The sequence below is a fragment of the Piliocolobus tephrosceles genome, chromosome 8 (genome assembly GCF_002776525.5).
Source record: "Piliocolobus tephrosceles isolate RC106 chromosome 8, ASM277652v3, whole genome shotgun sequence".
In the NCBI taxonomy this organism is placed as follows: domain Eukaryota; kingdom Metazoa; phylum Chordata; class Mammalia; order Primates; family Cercopithecidae; genus Piliocolobus; species Piliocolobus tephrosceles.
In genome coordinates this window covers 90,273,690-90,300,808 of record NC_045441.1, presented here as the reverse complement: position 1 = coordinate 90,300,808, position 27,119 = coordinate 90,273,690, and the positions used below count along the sequence as shown (strand labels likewise).

General features: G+C 34.5%; 1 protein-coding gene across 5 annotated transcripts in view; it reads right to left on the bottom strand.

Annotated features, from left to right (window-relative positions):
- Positions 1-27,119, bottom strand: part of CACNA2D1 (calcium voltage-gated channel auxiliary subunit alpha2delta 1) — a 506,092-nt gene that overhangs the window by 154,796 nt on the left and 324,177 nt on the right. For all 5 annotated transcript variants that reach the window (XM_031936055.1, XM_023226696.2, XM_023226701.2 and 2 more), the window contains exon 6: positions 13,768-13,897. In XM_031936055.1, the coding sequence (XP_031791915.1) occupies positions 13,768-13,897 (130 nt within the window). The remainder of the gene's footprint in view (positions 1-13,767; positions 13,898-27,119) is intronic.

The following is a 27,119-nucleotide window of genomic DNA, read 5'->3' as shown; positions in this document are numbered from 1 at the left end:
AAGAGAAGGGAAGTAACAGCTACTCTGCAGCTCCTGAAAATCTGATTGCGAATGGTTTTAAGACTTGAAAAAATTAAGCTTTAAAATTTATTTTAGAGATAAAACTTTTAGATAAAAATTTTGATTTTTAAACATTTTTGGGAAAAAAAGTCCCAAGAAGCAGAGGAAGCCAGATTTAAACCAATTCGTTAGTAATTTTATAAATAGGATGGCAGAAAGATAAGTAAATGAGTAATATTGCAGGAAGATTTAAGTGAAAATATCATATTTGTTGTGTGATTTGATATATATATGCATACATATATATACACATACATATATAAATTAAGTCGGTAAAAACATCAAAGTAGTTGGTTTGTTATAATTTTTCACTCATCCTACAACCTGTTGCTTGTTGCTGGTGGAATTCAGGTATGGAAAATGGGGAAGTCTCTGCAGTATGTTTTCATTCAACAAAGGAACTTAGACTGATGGAGGTTCTGTCTATACGGGAGTGGGGCAGAAAGAGTTCCAGAAGGCCCTGTGCTGGCAATTAAATCCACCAGCTTGAAAGTCATACATATCATTTGCACCTATAACCAGTGGAAAAACGCCAACCACGTATTACCACTCTGCGGCAGGTTAGAAAGGGTGCATAATCTTATGTGTCTAAAGGAGAGATTCAGATTCCTTTGGAAAATGAAATATCTGCTAACTCTTGTCACAGCACAAAACACTAAGATGTATTATGAAATGATTATTTTTAACTTCATTACAGACATAACCTACATACTGGAAAGTCCATGACTTTTAATAATGATTTATGTGGATGAACAAAGGAGGAACAACTTGGCCAGGTGCGTGGGCTCATGCTTGTAATCCCAGCACTTTGGGAGGCTGAGGTGGGAGAATCACTTGAGGGCATGAGTTCGAGACCAGCCTGGCCAACATGGTGAAACCCCATCTCTACTAAAAATACAAAAATTAGCTGGGCCTGGTGGCAGATGCCTGTAATCCCAGCTACTCAGGAGGCTAAGGGAAAAGAATCCCGTGAACCAGGAGGTGGAGGTTGCAGTGAGCTACTGCACTCCAGCCTGGGTGACAGAACCAGGCTCCGTTTCAAAAATTAAGGCATAATCTAACAAAAAAACAGAAAGTCTGGAATGTTTTTGGAATTACCCATATTTTTCTAAACGAAGCAAAAGGTCTAATTAAGAGAGAAGAAAAGGTTATGTGTTGAAAGTCATGAAAGACAGAAAAAGGAATATTATAACACTGCGGTTGTGGTATTTTGTTACATAGAGTCATAATGGCTAATTTTGTACATAATTCTTAATACCTAGTTTACCAAAATACTATAATATGTGATAAGACAAATGAGTACCAGTTACTCAAATTTACATTTTGATTTTTTCTTATTATTTGTACAAGTTAATGCCAGTTATAGAATTAGATGCTTGCCAAATAAACCTTTGGGTGCGTTTATGTATGTATGTATGTGTATATACATATTTCAGATTTTGATAGAATGCATAAAAATAGAAGTCAGTTTTAATCTCAGCACATCCTTTCTGAGAAAGCTAAAAACAGTATATTTAATGCCCTATGAGTAAAATATATTTAACTCCCCAACCCGAATATGTACAGTTAATTTTACTGATCCATAAGAACTGGCTTTATTGTGGCAAAATGATAGTTTTATTATAGTATTTTAGTAAACTTAACTTTAAATATTAAACATACTATAAACTCAAAAATATATACTTTATTATACACAGAGGGAGGCTGCATATGAATAAGTTGAAGGCCATCGAAGTGAATAATTTCATATTCAAATTTTCAGATTTAGTCTATTCATTAAAATATAACCCATCTCAAAATCAGCTACTAAAATTTATATTCACAAGCTACCTAGAATACTGTAATATTTGTGCTAAAAGAACCAAGAATCTAATTAATATAATTAAATTAATTTGCATTTGAGTAAATTTAATTAATTGTATAATTCATGTTTTCAGTCATTTTAATACTGATTTAAATTTAATGAATGAATGAAAAGAGGATGTTTATAGATACACAATTCCATGTTCAAGAACTTGTTTTAATAGTATATGACAACCTTCTCATCACACAGACTAATCAAAATAATTTATACTTAAGGTTTCTTATGAAAATGAAGAATACTGATAAATTAGATTGATTTTGGTTTAACAGTCATCTAAGAGTGATCTAGTCCCCTCATACATGTTTTCCTTTAATCCTCATTACAGTCCTTTGAGGTATTATTATAAATAGTATAATCTTATGAAAGAAAACTTTGTCATACTATTTTTGCTGAAGCACTGTTTATTTGAATGTTCACTGAATATCACCGTGTTCCTTTTATAGTTCGAAAATTTTATTTCTTGCCCTTTATTTTTGGAACCATTCCACTTATTCTTAAAAAGGCTATCCAATTCACACTATATTACTTCTTCCCTAATTTTTCTACTTTGAAAAGCCTTTGAGGAATCTTCAAAAGCAACCCATAACATCCTTTAAAAAGTAAGTATGAGATAATCAACTAATTGGGTAATTGTGAACTCCTGTGCGAAAATTTTAACAGTACGACATGATTTAAGAAAACATGTTGTAATTGAAGTGATATGAATATTGATTTGGCAGACTACAATATATCAATAGTATTCTTCACTAAAATGATTGTATATAACACTTGCATGGTCTTTTAAAATTATAGATGACTGCCTTTCAATTACACCATCTGGACATTAGAGGGAAGATTCTATTTCTCAAAATATTCTCGGAAATCCTTATTTTGAATTATACTTGAAATTGATGACAAATATTTTGGACCCTTCAGGAATTATCTTATTTTTCAAACAGCTATAACTCCTCTAGAATTAAGTCCGATGAAAAACACTGTCTTATTCTTTTTAAAATATCGTAACTACTATTTTCCCTAGACTAAAAAATTGATACTGAAGGTAATTTCAAAAGAGAATTGTAAGGTTAAAATACCAGAAATAGCATATATGCAAAATTATTGTGTCAATCTTATTCTCATTTAAAATACTAAGAGAAAATGATTTTATATAATTTAAAACTTAGTTTAATTTGAGAATACACAAACTGTTACTAATGAATGACAAAATACAGAGGATAATCAATTTTGTCCATTTACCCTTCTATTACAAATGAGAAAATTTTGGTTGTATATCCTAGAAAATTAATCAAACCAGTTTTTTTTTTTTTTTTTTTTTTTTTAGCTTTGAGGTTGAGCTGAAAATTCACGACAGTCACAAATTAAATTATTCCGGAATTAAGATGTTCTCCTCCAGGTCAAAACATTCCTGTGACTTACAAAAGGTGTAGATTAAATAGAGGAGCCATTTTGAGTATAAATAATACTATCTCCATACAATGAAGCCTTCCACCAACTACCTGTATGACTCATCTGGGGACTTCTGCTCTATACTCAGAGTGGCTTAGTCACTGCCAACGTATTTCCATATGAAGGATGGTGATTAATAAGAAAATATAGAAACAATAACTGATCTTCACAGACTTAGAAGTGTAGTAATGGCACACTTCTTCAATCACATGGCAGTCTAGGTGAATACAAGATACTAACAGGCCCCAGTGTCCATGACGCCTATGTGAACATCCACACGTTCCAATTACTGTCACTTGAAAGGAGCAAGCAAAAACAGAACCACCTTTTCAGAAGACTGAAACAATATTAGCAAGACCTTCAGTACTATTTTATAATACTCTTAGGTAGTTTTTTAAAATAACATTATTCATTAAACTAAAATTTACATATAACTTCATTTGATCTAATGACAAATGTTGACTAAATCCAATCTGAATATTTGTCTATCTCATAACCTAGTAGTTTTAAAGTCTGAATTTTGAGACAAAATAAACATGAAATCTTTATAGTCCATTTAAAATCTTTGTCGTTTTAATAAAATTTTAGAAATATCTTTTAAATGCCTTTCTACCTCTAGGGAGAAATCAAGTAAGATTTTATCCACGAAGTCAAATGCCAAATGATTAAAATATCCTCATCTCAAATTCCAGACCTCCATTTTTTCTCCCAGTTGTCAATCCCTTTCTAATTTGCTGTGAACAGTACTGTCAGTCTGTTTTGGAAGCTATTTTAATTTAAGATTATCTCTCTTCAACCTTTGAATGGCCTGTCATTTGTTATATCCATCATAAATGCTAGCCAAGTACACTTCTGATTTCTAGCTGTCAATTTAGAGGCACTGAATTTTGCACACATTCTTTTTCATGTCTTCCCTCTGGCTTTCCTTTGAATTTTTTTTTTAAACAGTAAATTTTTATTTGAATTCCCTACTAAACAGTAAGAAAAAATAAAGAATAACTGAATTTTTAACAAATCCCTGAATATTCTTATTCCATAAGAGACTAAAAAAACACAATATTTTCTTTATACATTGTGCCTAGGTAACTGTGAAAACCAAATGGACATGAAGAAAATCTAGTATTGTTGTAAAATACTTGAGCTTCTTCTTAAGAAAAGGCACTGAGAAATATCAGCTCTGAGAAGTACCTGTGGAAAAATATATGATATGATATTCCTTTTTGACTTATGTGCACACACTAGACAGTGTGCTGGGATTTATGTGATCTGCATGTGGGCATTGTTCTCCTAATTAGACAGAAAGCTTGGATTCAATACCAAGATTAACTATATATGCTAGCATAGATTCTCAAAAACTTCAAGTACTCTTAACTCACTGAATGTCCTCCATGAGGCTCTCCTAAGAACAGCAGAACTTCCACTGGCTTTTTCTTACGTATTTGGCCAAATATACAACATGAAATAAATTTGTAATGAAATACAGTATAAGAGATACAAAGTAAAACATTAAAAACTATCCAACATTTTATGCCCTGATTTTGGCTGACTTAGTGGTATCTGCTAAGGCTGGCATGAAGCATGTAAGATTCCATCATTCTCCTATAGTACCCCAGGTAGTTCTGGGGAGCAAATCCAAAATGTTCCCAGGGCCATGGAAGGAATGGGCAGGAAGTTTTCACATACAACAGATGTGTGTTGCCTGGGTCAAAGGAACCAGAGAAAAACAGAATTCCAAAAAAAGAGTCAGCATAAACCATCTACGAGGCCTACCATCTACCCAGCCCTGCCCTAAGTTATCCAGACAGGTAACAACCAACCATCCTTGTTCTTCCCTTCCTGTCTGCTTCTCCCTACTTCGGGTAAAATTCAAACAGCAGCTATTAAATGCCCAGCCTCCACTGAAAGCTTCCATTAGCTCTTCTTTATGGTAGGGAAGAGGAGTTAACACTAACTCAAATTTGGAAATTTCACTATTACAATGAAAATAAGCTTTTAGATTTATTTTTTTGTTGAGAGAGAGAGAGAGAGAGAGAGACTCGCTCTGTCACCCAGGCTGGAACGCAGTGGCGCGATCTCGGTTCACTGCAACCTCCACCTCCTGGGTTCAAGCCATTCTCTTGCCTCAGCCTCCCAAGTAACTGGGATTAGAGGCACATACCACCACACCTGGCTAAGTTCTGCATTTTTAGTAGAGGCAGGGTTTCACCCTGTTGGCCAGGCTGGTCTTGGACTCCTAACCTCAGATGATCTGCCCTCCTCTCCCTCCCAAAGTGCTGGGATTATAGGTATTAGCGCCCGTGCCTAGCTGGAATTTCTTAATTGAGACATTTTTATTGAGATTGTTTTTATGTCTAAAGGTAATCTAGATCATTTTGTTATTTTGAATCTCCAGGAAAGTCACCCTTATCCAGGGTCACTCACTGAAAAGGTTTAATAGGCTATCAAAATAAAGTTGGATTTTTCACAATAAACCACATGTCACATTTGTACAAAGTGATTCACACAGAAAGCAAAATGAGTTATAAATGGTATCAAATTTAGAATATGCCCACTTCTTAATATACAGCTTTCTGAAAAAGTGATTATGTGAATTAACTGAAACACATACTTGTGAGAGGTAAATGTTACATAGTCACATACATATACGAAAAATAATGGGTAAAACAAATTTTGTTTATTCCTAGCAGAATTTCTTTGACATTTTAAGGGTTAATGTGTACTATGAACCTCCAAAGAAGTAGCTATAAATATAGCTACTTACAGATATCCTCATATCTGCACATACCCAATGAAAGAGAAGGATTCCTCTTTGTTGTAGAAGGCCACCAGCCCTTTCAGACTGAGGCCTCTTTTATGACCCCATTTAATCCTAATTAGTTCTTAAAGTCCCTACCTCCAAGTATCACATCACATTGGAGGTTAGAGCTTCAACATATAAATTGGGGATGGAGGGAACACAATTCAGTCTAAAGCAATTTACAACATCTATAAAGCTATTACTAATTGGTCTGTTCTGTAATCTGAAATGAATTAAAAAAACAATATCTATATGATAAGAATACTGTATTTTTGGCATTTGGGTTGATAAGTAGTCCATATTCTCTTATCAGAAAATCAATAGTATATTGTTCTCTATGAATATGAATGTATTACATAAATATTATTTTAAAAAGATAGTGAAAGTAAAGGCCAACTTTACCTCAGAAGCAGAATTGTTTCTCTTTGTGCCTAACTTATTAATTATGATCAAATTACCCTAGCCTAAAATTTACATTCCCTACCTCAGGCTTGTCCTCAATGTCTTATGATGTTCTTACCATTTCCTTGCTCACTCCTAATGAGAAGCAATGTTAATTATGTAAGCTAATCACTTTTTAAAATATATAATCACTTTGTTACAGAATCAGTTGTACTTTTAAAAAGTGCCCTTTCTTAGCACTTAATCAGATTTCTGGTTGCATGATTCAGAATCAAGACTTTATAATTTAAACAGCACTCTAAAAGAAAAAAAGAAAAGCTACTGTTAATATCAGAACCATGACAACATTTTACCGACAGTTCTTTAAAAACAGTCACCTATTTTAGTCATTTAACATACAACTCTATATATTATATAATGATGTACTTTCCAGAATTAAAGAACCCTTTTTTTTCTTTTTTGTAAATCATCTGGTTTAAAAAAATCAATAAACACAAAACTTAAGAATGCTCTACTGATGAAAACTCTTTTATGATTCTATTGTGATCCAGATTCACATTTGTGAAAAATACCAAGCATAGAAAAAAATTACCCTGAAAAATACCATTGGGTTGGAAATGTAGTGCATTTTTCAGCTCTTCATCAGAGCATTAGGTATGTTAGGAAATTTGTGACAGTGAGGATATTCACGTACAGCAGCTCAGGTAAGTCATGTCCCATTAGACTAATCAGCAACTTAACAAGAATGAGTCACCATCCGCTAAAACTTAGAACAATTAAGCCTGTTTTGATTTCTACCATGGTAATAATGAAACTATCAAGTAAAAAATATGTTGTGGAATTATTTGATTGTTGTTCATGAAACAAATTTGGTATAGTTTAGATTTGAGGAACATGGTTATATTTTGAATTAGTGAGAAAAATTGTTCCCTTTTATTCATCTTAACTTTGCTATTTGGGGATTTAAAAATAGGAAGATGGAAGCATTTCCTATTAGATAGATTCCTTACATTAGTTACTGCATGCAATCCTCACTGCAACCTAGTAAGGTATATTCACCTCCTTTGATTATAAAGAAGTTGAATATGTAATTCAGCGATAAAGCCAGGACTTACATCCACTTCTGTTAGATTCTATGTTCTTGTCCATGACCTATAGTTGAACCTTGATGATGTGAATGACATCATTTTTAACCCCAGGATTGTACATGTTTAAAATTCTAGCATTTGAAGGCTCAGATTTTTTAGTATAAATGTGTTATTTCGGCCCACCTGTCCATCACACCTCCTATTCTTACACCTTTTATGCCCATTCTCATCAACAAAGTATCCCATATCCACAACTTTTTCATAGAGAGAAAAAGATTACATAATTCTTCCTCCAGAAAACATCCCACAGCTTTCCATTTATGTTATGGATTGGATGTCTGTATACTCCCAAAATTCATATGTTAAAGCCCTAACCGCCAATGTGATAATATCAGGAGATGGGGTCTTTGGGAGGTAAGTTCCATGAGGTCATGAGGGTGGGACACCTACAATAGGATTAATGGCCTCATAAGAAAAGGAAGATAAAACAGCCTGCTCTCTCTCTCTGCTGGTGCAGAAGAGGTGATGTGAGGACACACTGAGAAGACCCAGGAAGAAAATTCTTACTGGGTACCAACCTGCACCTCAATCTTGGACTTCCTAGCTTCCAAAACTGTAAGAAATACATGCCTGTTATTTTAGCCTATCTGTCTGTGGTATTTTGCTTTGCAGTCTGAGATAATTAAGACAATCTCAAAGTAAATATCAAAGTCTTTGCAATCGTCTATAGGGCTGTGGCTGACATGGCGTCTGCTGCTACTCCTGCTCCCCGTTCCCTTGCTAACTCTGCTGTGGCCACACTGGTCTCCCTGTTGATTATGAGCCCACCATGCTCCTGCTTGAAGATCTTTGAGCTTTCTGTTTCCATGGCCACAACCTTCTTACCCAGGTGATTTTTTATGGCTCTTGTGCTCACAAACTACAGACTTCAATTACAATACTGCCTTAGCCACAAGGCCTTCTCTATCTACCCATTATAAAATATCACTCTTCTCTCTTATCCCAGGAATTATCTTTAACCTCTTCTCTACTTCATTTTTATCAAGAGCATTCATTACACTATGACATACACTATTATTTTAATTGTTTGTTTTACACTCCATTATCCTCCAATAGATTGCAGGCTCCATGAGTACAGAGATTTTTGACCATTTAGTCAGTGCTATATTTCCATTATCTGGAAAAGTACATGACATGCTAGGTCCTTAATAAGTATTTGCTAAATGAAGAAATGTGGTAAAGGCAAAATAAAGAGAACATTTACTGTTTTTCATTTCTATGATACATATTTTAACGTACATATATATTTGAAGCCAGTTTGTTTTAATTAATTAAATTTCACTTGATGATTGACTGCCTCTGAGGTAATTAAATGATAATACCATGTCTAAAAAAGCTATTTTCCCAGTTATGATTAACTTTTCCTTGATATATATTTCTTTGAAACAGGGTCTCACTCTGTCACTCAGACTAGAGTGCAGTGGCATGATCATAGCTCACTGAAACTTCTGCCTCCTGGGCTCAAGTGAACCTCCAACCTCTGCCTTCCAAGGAGCTGGGACTATAGGCGCATGACACCACCCAAGGCTATTTTTAAAATTTGTTTAGAGAAACAGAGTTTCACTATGTTGCCCAGCCTGGTCCCTAACTCCTGGGCTCAATTGATCTGCCCACTTTGGTCTCCCAAAGTGCTGGGATTACAGGCATGAGCCACCACACGAGGAGGAGATTTCTATTCCAACAAAGATAGTCAAAAGATACCCTGTTAAAGGTATACTACCCACACTGTACTTGGAGTAACAACAAAATAGGCTGTTTACAACAGCTAAATGTAAATTATTAGTAAGTGGTGGATCTGTGTTGGAACAGATTAGTTACTAAAATTTACAGGAGATTATGCAATTGTCAGCCAAGACTGCACCACCTTTTTCCTCTGCAATTTTGACACTGACATAATCTAAGATACAGTAGCTATATCTTTTAAGATAACACAATTGAGTATCAAGATAAGTTACAAGGATAATTGATTTTTAGCTTAAATTACAAATATGAAGTACATTTAGTGAAGCATATGAGACATCAAAAGATAATATAACTCAGGAAAATTGTCTTCCTTTATCAAAATGAAGATATCTTCATGATAAAAATATGTTAGGTATTTTTACTTCTAAAATGTAAATAATAATTGCTTTACTTAAATTATGGGGTAAGTATAAGGACAAAAGTATCTGGTCCCTAAAAGCTTTATAGAAGTTGGGGTTCCTTCCTATTATTTTCCCTTATTAACGTTATTCTTACAGAAATATAATTATATAAAGAAATATCAATACAAATTGCCATTTAAAATGATTATAGAATATTCTATGAAAACAGCCGTACATTGAGTCTAAAGTGATTCAAAAATTAATAAAGTTCTGTGATTAAAAACAAATTAAGTCAGAATATTCAGCCCTTGTTTTTACTAAGTTATATGCTTGTCTTCTATATTCCTAAGCAGATAAATTAGATCTGAAAATTAAGTATGGTTTGGGTGTCCTCTAAAAGAAAAGGAGCAACCAGTGAAATTCTCAAAAATGGAGATTTTGAGATGGGGCTCTAATTAAATACAGTATTTAAAACTTTAAATATATCACTGAGCAGAAATAATCACATTTCAATTCAAGGGACTTTAAAAAGTAATCATCTTTGTGAAATTAGAACACGAGGTTTCTTATAAGAGTACAGCTACACAACTGTCTTAAAATGAAAAAGGTTGTTTCCTTCAGTTAAGCCTTCAATTAAAGTGCACTTTCATATTCATTAAACTCAGAAGCCTAGAACAATCCTCTAAATCGGATATGTTCCCACACACCGCATGAAGAATGCCGGTAATTATTAAATTTTCCAGATCTTGTGGACATTTCTGATTTTATTCCTGTCATTTATTCATGCAGCTTATAACACTGGATATGAATTTTAAAGAACTACAGGCAGGGAAAGGTTAGAGTCTTACTGATGAGATTTCAGCAAAGAGGAAGATGCCAATATTAAGATGAATGGAACTAAATAAAAAATCCAAAGACAGAGCTTCTTTTTACTTTTAATTATGACATATCCCAAAGAATGCCTATAACTTCTGAAAACATATTAAATATTTTATTGATTCTTAAAATGATAAGTTGTATTCTCTGAGACTATTAAAATTATCTGTAGCTATTTACAAATAGTTTACTTTAAATTGAAAAGAAAAACATTGTTTATACAAATTTAAAACTGTACCATACTAAGATATATGTATGCCTATGTAAACATGTTTTTAAATTCTTAAAAAAATTTGTTCAAATTTGTGAGTCAGATTTCATATTTGTTCTAGCATACAATAGATGGATGCTTTAGTTATAAAGTGATTTCAACTAAGTAAAGGAAGAAAAAGAGTAACAGAATGCAGATTCTAATGCAAAATAAGTATCTTACTGCCTCCTGTGGACAATTCTGGCTCACAACTAATCAAACAATAATCTATAAACTTGTCCAGACAATCTGTCTTGACTACCAATACTAGACATAGGACATTAAAGACGGCTGGCGTGGGGGCTCACGTCTTTAATCCCAGCACTTTGGAAGGCTGAGGTGGGTGGATCATGAGGTCAGGAGTTTGAGATCAGCCTGGCCAACATGGTGAAACCCTGTCTCTACTAAATACAAAAAAAAAAAAAAAAATTAAATTAGCTGGGCATGGTGGCGCATGCCTGTAATCCTAGCTACTCAGGAGGTTGAAGCAGGATAATTGCTTGAACCCGGGAGGCAGAGGTAGCAGTGAGCTGAGATCGCACCACTGCATTCCAGCCTGGGCGAGGGAGTGAGAAAGTAAAGAGAAAGCAGCTAGTGTTCTGGCCGCACCACATTTATTTCCGGCACAGTGGTTTTTGCTTTAATCTCTTTTACACATCAGTCTTCCATGTAAATACATATTGTAAACAAAATGTTCATAGATTAAAGCTATTAGAAAATCACTGACTTAAAATATCTTGTGGACATTTATAAATTATTAAATGTAGAAATAAAAAAGCCTCCCAGATATCAACAATACAAAACCCAATCATAAAAGATTTCTAATAAATGAGCAACATTCAAGTTGGCTTCAGTTTTCTTCAACACAGTAATGCAGGTTGAAAAGCAGTGCCATAATGTACAGAGTACTGACGAAAACTATTTTGACTCAAAGCTTGTATACTCAGCCAGTTTTTCTTCCAATTGGAATTCAATAGAAAGATACAGAATGAGATTATTATTTTGTTGATATATCCAACAAACAACAGGTGATAGATCTGAAACTAAAGTGGAAGATGTATTATTCAAAAATTGAGAAACATAACCATATAGCTTAGCATTGTCTGAATAGTTATAATAATGACAAAAACAATTACAAATATCAAAAGTAGCTATAGAAAAAATAACACAATGGTCAAAGAAAAAATATTAACATATGAATCCAAATCCCAAATGATTCTAAAAAGGGCTTGGAATTAATAGTCTGAGTTGGATTGTAAAAAGTTAAATTATGTGTAAGGCTCATGTAAGAAACTACATATATATACACACAAATATATATATATATACACACATATACATACACATACATTTTGTTTCTATTATACATAATTATACATTTAAAGTCATCAAAGAATTGATAGGATAAACAGTAGCACTTTTAAAACACTTAAAAGGAGAAATGAAATAAAATAATTTGATCAAAGAGAAAATTTATTATAAAAAGAATCATACATGCATTAAAAAAATTGTTTATAAAAACCAATAATCTCAAAGTGAATTTAAAAAAAAGTCATTCACAATGTGAGTCCTTTACTTAATCTTGTGAGTCTAAATAAACTTTAACTGTAAATAATAACAACAACAAACACTTACATAGCACTTACTATGAGCCTGGCACTATGATGAGAACTTAAATACATTAAACTTGCTTTATCCTCAAAGGACATTTCAGGATACTAATCTTATCTCCATTTTACAGATGAAAGAATGCCTACTCAGAAAGTTGCAGGATTTGCCCGAGGAAATAATACTGCTAAAATTTACATTTGACCACAGGTAGTCTGGTTCCAGAACCCAGGCCATCTGGATAATCTGGATTCCAAATACACTCTACCACCTCTCAAGAGGAATATAAGAAACATATTCTTTACAATCTCAAGCAGTTCTTTTCCCTTATCCTTTACTATATGAGAAGGCAGGGAACAAGGTGCAGGATGGGGTGAAGGAATGGGTTAAAGAATAAATAATATGGAAGACCAGGGATATGACTGAACAAATACCCTGGTTCTGGTCACAGTTCATTCTCAGACACAACAGAGCTGTCCTTTGGAAAATTCCTAGTTAGAATTCTCAGGCTTTGCTCTGATTAATGCAAAGCGTGTCTCTAAAAAACAACACCTGCACAAGCTTCCTCCACTATTTTCCTAAACACTTTCTTCCCCCATCCCTTTCTCACAGGGAAACCTTCCCAACCAAGATTTCCAGTCACTACTTTTCTAGTTTTTGAGGTCTCTTCCTTTTACCCAAGCACTTCTTTTGGCTGGAAGCCCACAATACATTGAGAGGAAGGTACTTTCTACATATATCCTAGAGTAAGGCAGAGAAACATACACAGAAGGGGAGGGAAAAAGAGAGAGAGACTGACAGACATGAGAAGAAGTCATAAGAACTGGAAAGAATCTAAAACATACAATTTTCTCCCTTTACCCATTTACGCAAGAATATTTTTGCGCGTGTGTGTAATATAGCTGCACAGTTTTGACTTTTGACAAATATATCTATATACTTTGTAAATTATGGATGGCAACGGGGAAAGCAGAATTAATTACTAAACATTAAGTTAGAAGGACCATTCCATGGATGCAGGCTGTCCTACGAATATTCGTTTAGTGAGGCTATATTGACATAAACTGCTCATGAAAATCAGATGATTCTTACACATAAATCAGAGTTTACCACAGATTCTTATATGACAAACAAAACAATGTCACGTTTGCTCTTTTTTCCCCTCAAACATGGGAAACATAAGACAGGCAACAGCATGGTATTCCAACAGATGTTAACATTCTTTTACTTACAGCCCTCATAGATGTCAGTAGGAATATGGACTGCTGCATGCTGATAAGATATTTGTCGTCCAAAATTAGCATCTTCAATGAAAACGGGTTTTATCCTCTGGCTGCCTGGCTCACTGTCATTTTTCTCAGGCTATATAGAAAAGAGAGAATAAACAGAATATTACAGGTTTTGCTAACATAAATATTTCCACATGCACTTCTTTATTTGCCAAACGCATTTTTTTCAAAAAATATATCTACAAGAATTGTTTAAAATACAGTACCTTAATAGCATTGGATACACAAATTACCATTCAGGTATTAACAATCACAGTATATCTTTATTGTATTATTCACATTATAACTAACTGCTCTCCTGATTTCCTCAATGTTGGAGTCATTCAGGATCATCTTTGGGGGACGAGGGAGATCTGACTTCCACATATATAATACTTATCAAGATGTAAACTTAAAGAATTGGATAGGCCAGGCCCAGTGGCTCATGTCAGTAATCCCGGTACTTTGGGAGGAAGACGTAGACAGATGGCTTGAGCCCAGGAGTTTTAGACCAGCCCAGGCAACATGGCAAACCCTTGTCTCTATGAAAGATAACAGAAAATTAGCCGGACAAGGCAGCACAAGCCTGTAGACACAGGAGGCTTTAGGTGGAAAGATCACTTGTGTCTGGGAGGTTAAGGCTGCAGTGAGCCATGATCACATCACCACACTCTAGCCTGGGCAACAAACTGAGACGCTGTCTCAAATAAATAAATAAACAAGCAGACAAATAAATAAATAAAATAATAAGAAACTGGATAGATGCCTTTTAAATACAACCTAACTAATATTATCAACTTGAAATAAATTTCACAATTTATATAACTAAATTTATATTGGGTAGTTGAAGATGATTCTTTGACAAATAATGGTACATATGACAGAAATAATATGGCAATGAAGGATTATTTTAAATCTCATCCTCTTGCTTTTTGCATGTTTTTCAGGTATACCAATTTTTGTTTTAAAAAAGAAAGTATACTAGGAAAGGAGTGATCTATTTAAACTATAAATACAATTAAATCCTAATTCAACCAATTTGTCTCTTGAGGTAGAAATGAAAATCCAATCAATAATGATTCAAGAAAACCCCTCGGGAGTCTAAAGTCAAAGATTAATTTTCTATCTATTGGAACTATACTTTTGATACTGAATTACCTTGTTGCCTTCCCCTTGTAACAAACTAAGAATTTCATTCATTTATGCAAAATGCGTCTATAACATTTTTTGACATTTGTTAAACTTTTTTTGTTCAAAATATATTTTAACTCTACCCTAACTGTATTTGTTTTTAAATGATGTGAAGTTTAAAAATTACGAGTTAAGCAGAAGTGAAAAGGGAAAAAAACCTATTTGTTTTGGGTGGAAACAGGTAGAAGGAGAAATGAATGCATGTATACGTAGCAAGTGTTACCAGTATTATTCCTGGCTTTGCAATTTTAAGAAATAATTTGTGCTTTCTGGTTTTTCCAATAATACAATGAGAATGTATTATATTTGTGATAAGAATAAAACTATTAAGGTTTAAGTCTTTTCTATTAATATTATAAAGCATTACATGCTTGTCTTACATAAAAATTACTTCTGTTTCCTCTGTATCCTCTCACACTTAAAAATTAGCAGTTTTATATACATCTTATGCAGGCTCTTCCTCTTTTAAATAACCATATAAATGGCTTTTAGATATACCTTTAAAATAATAATGTACTTCCCAACTTATAAAATTATGTATCAAGAATCCTTAAGAACAAATAATAGAGCTATTTCCATGGTTCTCTTTTTGTAGTTTATATAAATTAAAATAACTTCATTAAAAATATGAGAATTTCTAAATTGAACTCATTTGTCATCTTTAAGCTACTGGAAACTACTGTTCCTCGTACCACCATACTCCATGTCTTTACTTATCTTTATATATTATGGCAGTATATATTTAATTGAAATACAGTATATATTACACACAAAGGAGCTTTTATGAAAAAACCTACTTAACACAGAATGTCTCATGTAGTAATTAACTACCTCAAATAAATTCTCCCTCTGAAAAAAAGAATTCCATTTCTTCAGATCACATACAAGAAAGAACATCTATGTCTCCATCCAACTGTTTTTTTTTTTTCAAAATATATCTTCTGAAGTCTACAGACCACCATATACAAATGTGTACAGAGAAAATGAATAAGTGGATTCTAAAATATATTCAAATGCATTTGGTAAAACTTAACTGACACATGAAATGCATAATTCTCAGACTATTCTTCTCAATATAATTTCAGCTATTAAATAACAGATTAGATCACTCAGAGACAGACACACAAGCTAATGTTGGATGAGGAGGTCATTCAATTTTACAACCAGTGCATATTAGCAAATTTAATTTGGAAAGTCACAATGATAATTCTTTGACAGGTACAAAAAGCTCTCACAAAGTTAACATATTTATCTCACCCTTAGAATTGATATTTATAAAAAGCATTGATTTTTAATATTCTGTTCTCTTTTTCATGTTATTAACTTAAAAAATTTCTACTTATAGCAAAATATTCAAAAATTAAAGTCTATATATTTTTACCTAATTAGAAATGGAAACTTACTTAAATATTTTGCACAATTCAGATTTGCAAACTGATAAACTTTACTTGCAATCATACAATGGCTATATTTATGTCCCCAGTTCTGTATTATTTTTGTGTGCCACAAAGCTGTAAAAGAATTAGTTGATATAGAATAAAGTGGCTCACTAAAACTCTCTATGGAAATATCACACTTTGTATTTCTATCTCACAAGTAAAGGAGTTAGATCAACAGTCTTGGCCAGGCCCAGTGGCTCATGCCTGTAATCCCAGCACTTTGGCAGACCTAGCCTGGATAATTGCTTAAGGCCAGGAAATTAAGAACATCCTGGACAACACAGTGAGGCCCTCATCTCTACGAAAAATTTAAAAATAAGCCTGGTATGGTGGCATGCTCCTGTATTTCCAGCTATTCAGGAGGCTGAGGCAGGAGGGGCTTGAGCCCATGAGTTTCAGGCTGCAATGAGCTATGATCACGCCACTCCACTCTAGCCTGGACGATAGAATGAGACTGTGCGCACACACACGTGTGTCTGTCTGTAGGTTCCTGTGTGATGAAACAAGTCTTGCATGAGATTCTCCAATATGTAGTATGTATGTATGTATATTTTCCAATTTCAATCTCTAAATACATCTTGGTTTTTTGTAGTTTACAGTTGTTATTTACATTAGGGCCTGTAACTTTTATAACATAGATATTACTGATTTTAGAATTTTTTTAACTCTCACATATTATTCTCAATATCAATTTTGGATATGTAATATGACTTAAGGCATGGCATTATAGTCCAATATAAAGCATTATCAGAGAGAGGATGCGTTATATTTTTTATTATTATACTTTAAGTTCTAGGGTACATGCGCACAACGTGAAGGTTTGCTACATATGTATACATGTGCCATGTTGGTGTGCTGCACCCATTAACTCGTCATTTACATTAGGTATATCTCCTAATGCTATCCCTCTCTCCTCCCCCCTCCCCACAATAGGCCCCGGTGTGTGATGTTCCCCTTCCTTTGTCCAAGTGATCTCATTGTTCAGTTCCCACCTATGAGTGAGAACATGCGGTGTTTGGTTTTCTCTTCTTGCGAAAGTTTGCTGAGAATGATGGTTTCCAGCTGCATCCATGTCCCTACAAAGGACACGAACTCATCCTTTTTTATGGCTGCATAGTATTCCATGGTGTATACGTGCCACATTTTCTTAATCCAGTCTGTCACTGATGGACATTTGGGTTGATTCCAAGTCTTTGCTATTGTGAATAGTGCTGCAATAAACATACGTGTGCATGTGTCTTTATAGCAGCATGATTTATAATCCTTTGGGTATATACCCAGTAATAGGATGGCTGGGTCAAATGGTATTTCTAGTTCTAGATCCTTGAGGAATCGCCATACTGTTTTCCACAATGGTTGAACTAGTTTACAGTCCCAACAAGAGTATAAAAGTGTTCCTATTTCTCCACATCCTCTCCAGCACCTGTTGTTTGCTGATTTTTTAATGATTGCCGTTCTAACTGGTGTGAGATGGTATGTCATTGTGATTTTGATTTGCATTTCTCTGATGGCCAGTGATGATGAGCATTTTTGAATGTGTCTGTTGGCTGTACGAATGTCTTCTTTTGAGAAGTGTCTGTTCATATCCTTTGCCCACTTTTTGATGGGGTTGTTTCTTTTTTTCTTGTAAATTTGTTTGAGCTCTTTGTAGGTTCTGGATATTAGCCCTTTGTCAGATGAGTAGATTGCAAAAATTTTCTCCCATTCTGTAGGTTGCCTGTTCACTCTGATGGTAGTTTCTTTTGCTGTGCAGAAGCTCTTTAGTTTGATTAGATCCCATTTGTCAACTTTGGCTTTTGTTGTCATTGCTTTTGGTATTTTTGACATGAAGTCCTTGCCCATGCCTATGTCCTGAATGGTATTACCTAGGTTTTCTTCTAGGGTTTTTATGTTTTTAGGTCTAACATTTAAGTCTGTAATCCATCTTGAATTATTTTTCGTATAACGAGTAAGGAAAGGATCCAGTTTCAGCTTTCTACTTACGGCTAGCCAATTTTCCCAGCACCATTTATTAAATAGGGAATCCTTTCCCCATTTCTTGTTTTTGTCAGGTTTGTCAAAGATCAGATGGCTGTAGATGTGTGGTATTATTTCTGAGGCCTCTGTTCTGTTCCATTGGTCTATCTCTGTTTTGGTAACAGTACCATGCTGTTTTGGTTACTACAGCTTTGTAGTATAGTTTGAAGTCAGGTAGCGTGATGCCTTCAGCTTTGTTCTTTTGGCTTAGGATTGTCTTGGCAATACGGGATCTTTTTTGGTTCCATATGAACTTTAAAGCAGGTTTTTCCAATTCTGTGAAGAAAGTCATTGGTAGCTTAATGGGGATGGCACTGAATCTATAAATTACCTTGGGCAGTATGGCCATTTTCACAATATTGATTCTTCCTATCCATGAGCATGGTATGTTCTTCCATTTGTTTGTTTCCTTTTTTATTTCACTGAGCAGTGGTCTGTAATTCTCCTTGAAGAGGTCCTTTACATCCCTTGTAAGTTGGATTCCTAGTTATTTTATTCTCTTTGAAGCTATTGTGAATGGGAGTTCATTCATGATTTGACTCTCTGTTTGTTATTGGTGTATGAGAATGCTTGTGATCTTTGCACATTGATTTTGCATCCTGAGACTTTGCTGAAGTCTTACCTTATCAGCTTAAGGAGATTTTGGGCTGAGACAATGGGGTTTTCTAAATACACAATCATGTTATCTGTAAACAGGGACAATTTAACTTCTTCTTTTCCTAACTGAATACCCTTGATTTTTTTCTCTTGCCTGATTGCCCTAGCCAGAACTTCCAACATTATGTTGAATAAGAGTGGTGAGAGAGGGCATCCTTGTCTTGTGTCAGTTTTCAAAAGGAATGCTTTCAGTTTTTGCCCATTCAGTACGATATTGGCTTTGGGTTTCTCATAAATAGCTCTTATTATTTTGAGATACGTTCCATCAATACCGAATTTATTGAGAGTTTTTAGCATGAAGGGCTGTTGAATTTTCTCAAAGGCCTTTTCTGCATCTACTGAGATAATCATGTGGTTTTTGTCTTTGGTTCTGTTTATATGCTGGATTACGTTTATTGATTTGCATATGTTGAACCAGCCTTGCATCCCAGGGATGAAGCCCACTTGATCATGGTGGATAAGCTTTTTGATATGCTGCTGGATTTGGTTTTTCAGTATTTTATTGAGACTTAGACTCCCATACAATCAAAATGGGAGACTTTAACACCCCACTGTCAACATTAGACAGATCAATGAGACAGAAAGTTAACAAGGATATCCAGCAACGGAACTCAACTCTGCACCAAGCAGACCTAATAGACATCTACAGAACTCTCCACCCCAAATCAACAGAATATACATTCTTCTAAGCACCACATCGCACTTATTCCAAAATTGACCATATAGTTGGAAGTAAAGCACTCCTCAGCAAATGCACAAGAACAGAAATTATAACAAACTGTCTCTCAGACCACAGTGCAATCAAACTAGAACTCAGGACTAAGAAACTCAATCAAAACCGCTCACCTACATGGAAACTGAACAACCTGCTCCTGAATGACTACTGGGTACATAACGAAATGAAGGCAGAAATAAAGATGTTCTTTGAAACCAATGAGAACAAAGATACAACATACCAGAATCTCGGGGACACATTTAAAGCAGTGTGTAGAGGGAAATTTATAGCACTAAATGCCCACAAGAGAAAGCTGGAAAGATCTAAAATGGACACTCTAACATCACAATTAAAAGACTTAAAGAAGCAAGAGCAAACACATTCGAAAGCTAGCAGAAGGCAAGAAATAACTAAGATCAGAGCAGAACTGAAGGAGGTAGAGACACAAAAACCCTCCAAAAAATCACTGAATCCAGGAGTTGGTTTTTTGAAAAGATCAACAAAATTGACATACTGCTAGCAAAAATCAAATAGATGCAATAAAAAATGATAAAGGGGATATCACCACCGACCCCACAGAAATACAAACGACCATCAGAGAATACAATAAACACCTCTACGCAAATAAACTAGAAAACCTAGAAGAAATGGATAATTTCCTGGACACTTACACTCTCCCAAGACTAAACCAGGAAGAAGTTGAATCCCTGAATAGACCAATAGCAGGCTCTTCAATTGAGGCAATAATTAATAGCCTACCAACCATAAAAAGTCCAGGACCAGATGGATTCACAGCTAAATTCTAGCAGAGGTACAAGGAGGAGCTGGTACCATTCCTTCTGAAACTATTCCAATCAATAGAAAAAGCGGGAATCCTCCCTAACTCATTTTACGAGGCCAATATCATCCTGATACCGAAGTCTGGCAGAGACACAACAAAAAAAGAGAATTTTAGACCAATATCCCTGATGAATATTGATGCAAAAATCCTCAATAAAATACTGGCAAACTGAATCCAGCAGCACATCAAAAAGCTTATCCACCATGATGTGTTATATTTAAAGTGGACTTTCATACAGACATCAGGTCTGAATATTCTGGTATACTAGGATACTGGGATCAATCTTATGGATTAAAAAGTAATGTTTAGGCCAGGCGCCGGGGCTCACACCTGTAACTCCAGCGCTTTGGGAGGCCAAGGCGGGCAGATCACAAGGTCAGGAGTATGAGATCAGCCTGGCCAACATGGTGAAACCCTGTCTCTACTAATAATACAAAAATTAGCTGGGCATGGAGGCATGTGCCTGTAGTCACAGCTGCTTGGGAGGTTGAGGCAGGAGAATCGCTTAAACCTGGGAGGCAAAGTTTGCAGTGAGCCGAGATTGCGCCACTGAATTCCAGTCTGGATGACAGAGTGAGACTCCGTATCAAAAAAAAGAAGAAGAAGAAGAAGAAGAACATTTAAGCATTACTTTAAACACTACTTTTTAATATACAGTATTAGATTACTCTGCTACCACTAGTTCAGCATTGGAATTTAAGCATCCTGTGCTGCTCTGCTAATTAAAGATGGTCACCAGGTCTGACTCGCACAGAGGAAAAGCCTTGTGATTTTTTTTTTTTTTTCATTTTCTTTTGTTTTGAATCAGGATCTTACTCTTTTCCCCAGCCTGGAGTACAGTGGCACAATCATGGCTCATTACACCCTTGAGCTGTCAGCCTCCTACCTAAGCCTCCAGAGCTGCTGGGACTACAGGTGCATTCCATCATACCCAGCTAGGTTTTTTAATTTCTATTGCTTAGAGCCAGTGTCTTGCTATCTTGACCAGGCTGGTCTCAAACTCCTGGCCTCAAGTAATCCTCCTGCCTCAGCCTCCTGAGTTGCTGAGATTACAGGTGTGAGCCACCACACCCAGCTTGAAAAGCTTCGTTTTTGGTAAATCTCTTGGATCAATGAGAAATGAAGACTCAACAGAATTGCAGGTGATGATGCCCAATTGAAGAATGAATAAAAAGAGGTGTGGAACTTTCATCCAGTCAGAGTTGTTCTAAGTTAGAAGGCCAGGTTGAATATTAATTGATGAATCTAGTACAATGACAATAAGAACATAACTGAGCCTTCTGATTTCATTGATTTAAGTTGCTATTTTCTCCTAGGACTTAGAGAAGTATTTGGTAGATGAACAGATTTAGAAAGAATATGAGTTGGATGACACTGAATATGCACTAAGGACTTACACATAATATTTGTACTTTTGTTTTACTGAATCATAACAAATAAAAATTTGAAATTATGTATTTAATGAATAGAAATATTGTTCTTGCAAAAAACATATAAGCTTAACTAAAATATTTGATGAAGAACAAATTTTATGAATTCAGATGATTTCGCCAGTTCTTTGGGTAATAAAAAATGTTGTAACTCCTTAGATTTACTCTGGAAAAACTATAGCATTGATTCTTTAGAAGCAATTTATTTAACATACTCAGAAAAGAAAGTTTTAAAATTAACATGGAAAGTAAATTTATAACATCAGCAGCGAAAAGAAATTTGAAGAAACTCGTTTTTGAAGATTAGATTCACTGTAAAGTTTTCATGTATTTTTCTACTAATAATTATGATGTATAAGAGAGAAGAAAGAAACAGTCTGAGATATGTAGATTTTGGGGAAAAGTGAAACCACGAAGCAGCTGAAATTGTGCAGTAACAAAAAGAAAGTTAAAAAACACTGTAGGGAATATTAAAACAAATAACATATAAATTTTCCAAATGACAGTCAAAGAAAACTTGGAACTAAATTAAGTTAAAAGGCGATACTGATCCCTGCAATAACTTGTTTATTAAATTTAAAAGACAAAAATGACATTCTTCAAATAAGATGTATTAAAGTTGCTGATGAGGACTATAATGATAGCATTCAAAAGATTTGAAATACAGAACCTGAGGACATCCTTGAAATAAAACTGATGTAATTTTAGTTTGCATGATGAATAAATTTAGTTTGCATGAATGCCCATGAATTGCCTATCACAGGACCTAGCAGGGAGTAAGGAGAGCCATTAACAATACAATACAGTTGAGTATGATGGAAAAGATTTGGGGGCTAATTTAAATTCCATATGTAGTATGAAGTTTTCAAATATCCAGCATCAGAAAAGGATGTGATACAGTGCTACAAAAGTATACCCGTATTTATACATTATGTCTAAATGTGTCACGTATATTTTGGGAAGAGAGTGATATTTATCTTCTGCTCAAGGATTGTAAAAGGCACTATGCGATTTTTTACAGAGTCTGAAAGTTCAACATAGCACTCCCCATGGAAACCATGTAGTACCATGCACTATATTATAAAAGGAAATATTTTAAATGAAGCCATTCTACTTCCAAAAAATTAAAAGAATCTTTTTATATTATGATACACAAATATACTTTTCAAAATATTGCCAGGGCAAATGAGGTTTAAAGCCACCACCACCATCTTGAAAGGTACAAAGATCAATGACATTCTCTTGATATCTGAGGCAAAGACTGGCTAAAGTCATACAACCAAGATCTAATTTAAGGGATCAGATGGTAGGACTCCAGGATCCCACCATAAATGCCATTAATCCAGGACGACTAGGAACCCATGTTTAAACCATCTTTGCAAAAGGAGCATGTGCTCAAGTGTGTAAAGCATTAAAAATATATCAGGACAGGCTTGAAAAATTTTGGAAAGCAGCCCCAAAAACATAAGGCAGAATTCTTAGAAGACACTGAGTCTATTCTACCTTTTTACCGGTTTTATAGTTTCTCCCCGCAGTGATTCCTGAGATGGCTACATTCCATACAGAGATGCACACATTCATTTTAAGATATTCATGGTAAACATCACTGGGAATAGTGGATAAGAACAGCAGAAACTTAGGACTCAAAGTTTAACAAGCTTATACATCACACACGTTATATTTTGCCTCCGGCAGGAACACTGTAACCTCACAACTGTCAATGATAAAACTAGTTGTATGAAATATAAGCCAAATTCCTCAAAATTAAATACAGACAAAATAATGGATAGATGTAATAAATTCAAATTTTCAATCAAAACTGTCTCCAAAATTTTACCCCTAAGTCTCAATTTACAACAGCTCCTTCACAGGCCATCTTCTTCCTCACAGGTACCCGCTGCCCAGACAGCAGCACAGCGACACACTGTTCCAGCTCTGGATCATACAGACTGCACTGCGTTCACTTCCCTACTCTGACAAATACAAAATGTGTGGCACTGGACAAGTAGCTTATGCTCATTAAATTTTACTTGTTTTACCTGAAAAATAAAATAATATATGTACCACAAAGGGTTCTCGTGAATTGTAAATGATACATAAAGGTATAGTAATGGCTAGTATATATTATACATACTTATTCTATACCAGGTAGTAAATATACTAGGTCGTATGCTTTAAATGCTACCACTCAGTATAGAATAAGCATATGTATGTAAGTATATATCATACAATCAGTATATATATAAGTATATATAATATCTGGTAGCTATTATTACCCAATCCAAACGCATCACATCAAAAATATTTAAACCATTTATTTTAGAAGCAAAAAGAACCGAAGCAATTATGGATACAAAGCAATTAATATTCTACCTTTATGCCATCCTATTCAAGGATTCAATATTGGCCAACATCAAAAATTGAAATAAAGATTGCAAACTATAAGATAATTTTTCAAATGTTAGAAAAGAAACCTATGAGGCAGAAGAATAGGGTCTAGAGGCAGGGAACCTAAGGCCAATTCATGCTGACTTTCTAAAACTAAATCAAAAGGTAAACCCAACTTTCCATGCCCAAATAACAAAAGGAAAAGAGACTACTTCCCTTGCAAAACCCTCAACCCCCTTCCCACTGCATGGCAGAGCAAAAATGCAAAGTACCTCTGATTGGTCCCCTCCCACAACCAATCAGACTGGTCACAGTCTTTATTTGCATAGGGGTGTAACTTTGTAATTTCACGTCGGCATCTAACTGGTGCCCTCCAGCAGCCAATCAGGCTGATTGCAGGCCAAATCATCTTGTGTAACTTCACTTCAGCGTCTGATTGGTCACTTTCTGCAGCCAATCAGAATGGTTGCGGGCCACTACTTCATTTACAAAGAATGTAAACCAAGTAAGCAACAGAAACCTCTAGAGGGTATTTAAACTCCAGAAAATTCTATAACTGGAGCTCTTGATCCACTTGCTCAAGCCTGCTCCTACTCTGTGGAGTATACTTTTGTTTCAATAAATCTGTGTTTTTCTTTCATTGCTTTCTGCATTTTATCCAATTCTTTGTTCAAAACTCCAAGGACCTGGACACCCTCCACTGGTAACACTTAGACTCTGATTCTTTCTTCAATAATTAGATTTCATCACTGTTTGATACCAAAGAGTGTAAAACAAAGGGTACATACTATAAGACAGCTTTTTAAAATGCTAGAAAAGAAACCCAGATTTTTCCTTTTTCTTTAATAATTAGATTTCATTGCTGTTTGATGCATATCCCTACTAGCTTATTCTAGAACCAGGTTTATTTATTGCTATAAAGTAAAATATAATCATTAAAGACTGGGCATTGAAAAAGACATTTAGATAGCAGATTATGTTGGAATTAATGTTAATGTAGACAAGACTCTGCTAAGAGGAAAATAAGTAGCAACATAAATATGCAAGGGAATTCAGCAGACTAGCCAAATGTCCCAGACAGGACAAATTTTGAACATGATCAATAAAATAAAATGTAGCAAATAAATCAACTCGATTTAATGACATGGGAATTCTAGGTTGAACTTACTTCATTTGAATTTTAGTCAGATAGATCTTGGAATTAGGTTAATAAGGCTTTGTAATGATCTCCTTTCTTTTTTGCTTACTCTGGGAATTAAGAAAATAGCACAGTTTGTGGGCACAACTCAAGCCTTCTGAGGAATTTGCTTCACTAATCTTCAGGGAATTTAATGGCTTATTGGGTCAGATGTCTTTTGAAATCTAGACTAGGAATCCAAGTAAATTTCAAAACTAATGAGAACTTGAATTTGGGTTTTCATAGATAATTGTTACATTGCTAGCTTTTTTTTCTCAGCTTATTTTAAAATCTAATTTTTCTTTAAAATCTGAATAAACAGAGCCAGAAATGATGGCAAGTGCCCACAGTGCCAGCTACTCAGGAGGCCGAGTTGGGAGGATACCTTGAGGCAGGAGTTTGAGGCCAGTCTGAACAACATAGTGAGACCCTGTCTCTAAAATTAAAAAATAAAATTGAATATATAAAACCTACAATGAAATCAAAACAGTCTTTCCCATTTGTGTTTGCATTTTTAATATGTGCTTTGAGCATTCAACTTTGATTTGTATTTTGTGCATGCATTATATTAAGGTTTTCATACAAATGCAAAGATTAAATTCATGACAATAAAATGAAAAATATCTCAATATAATGCCCTTTCATTATTAACACATTCAGATACACAAATATGCTCCATTTGACGCTAATATCACTTCCACTTAATCTTAAATAGTAATGATATTAATAATTAATGTTTTTCAGAATTATATTAACATTTCTAGACTTTTCTCTATGATCCAGGAGATGGTCTGTATGTTTCATATGTGTTAATTTCATCTTTATAATAACTCTGAGGTTGGTATTACTATCACCTCCATTTTATAGACCAAATAAGCAAAAAGCAGAGAGATTATGTGATCTTGCCAATATCACCCAGATAGGAAATGGCAGAGCTAAGATTTGAATCTAGCTAGCACTCCAGTATATAATCTCAACTATCACACTCTATTGTCTCTACTGTATAACAAGGTATACAGCAATTGTACATGTATGTCTTGTTATTTAGAAGAAACAAAAATAGTTTCATGTAGAAGTATTTAGAAATAAAATGTCTCTATCTTAAAAGACTTAAGCAAGTCATAGATGACATGATTCATTATACTATTTCTCTCTTCTATATATTTAGAATCTTTTTCCTAATAAAAATAATCTTACATTTAAACATTATGCTCATTTGAATGATGTAGGCTCTTTGGAAATACAACTCAACATTTTTATTATTATATGTAGAATAAGAAAGTGAAATCTGTCAAATTTCCTCAAAGAACTAATGTCTGCACTGTTTTTGAATAAACACATAAATTGACCAGCTGGTCTTAAAGCTTGAAACTTGTATTTATCTTCTCTGAATTCCTTTCTCAGGAAACCAACCATCAGGACTCCCAAGGAACTGAAACTCACCAAATCACCACATCCAGAC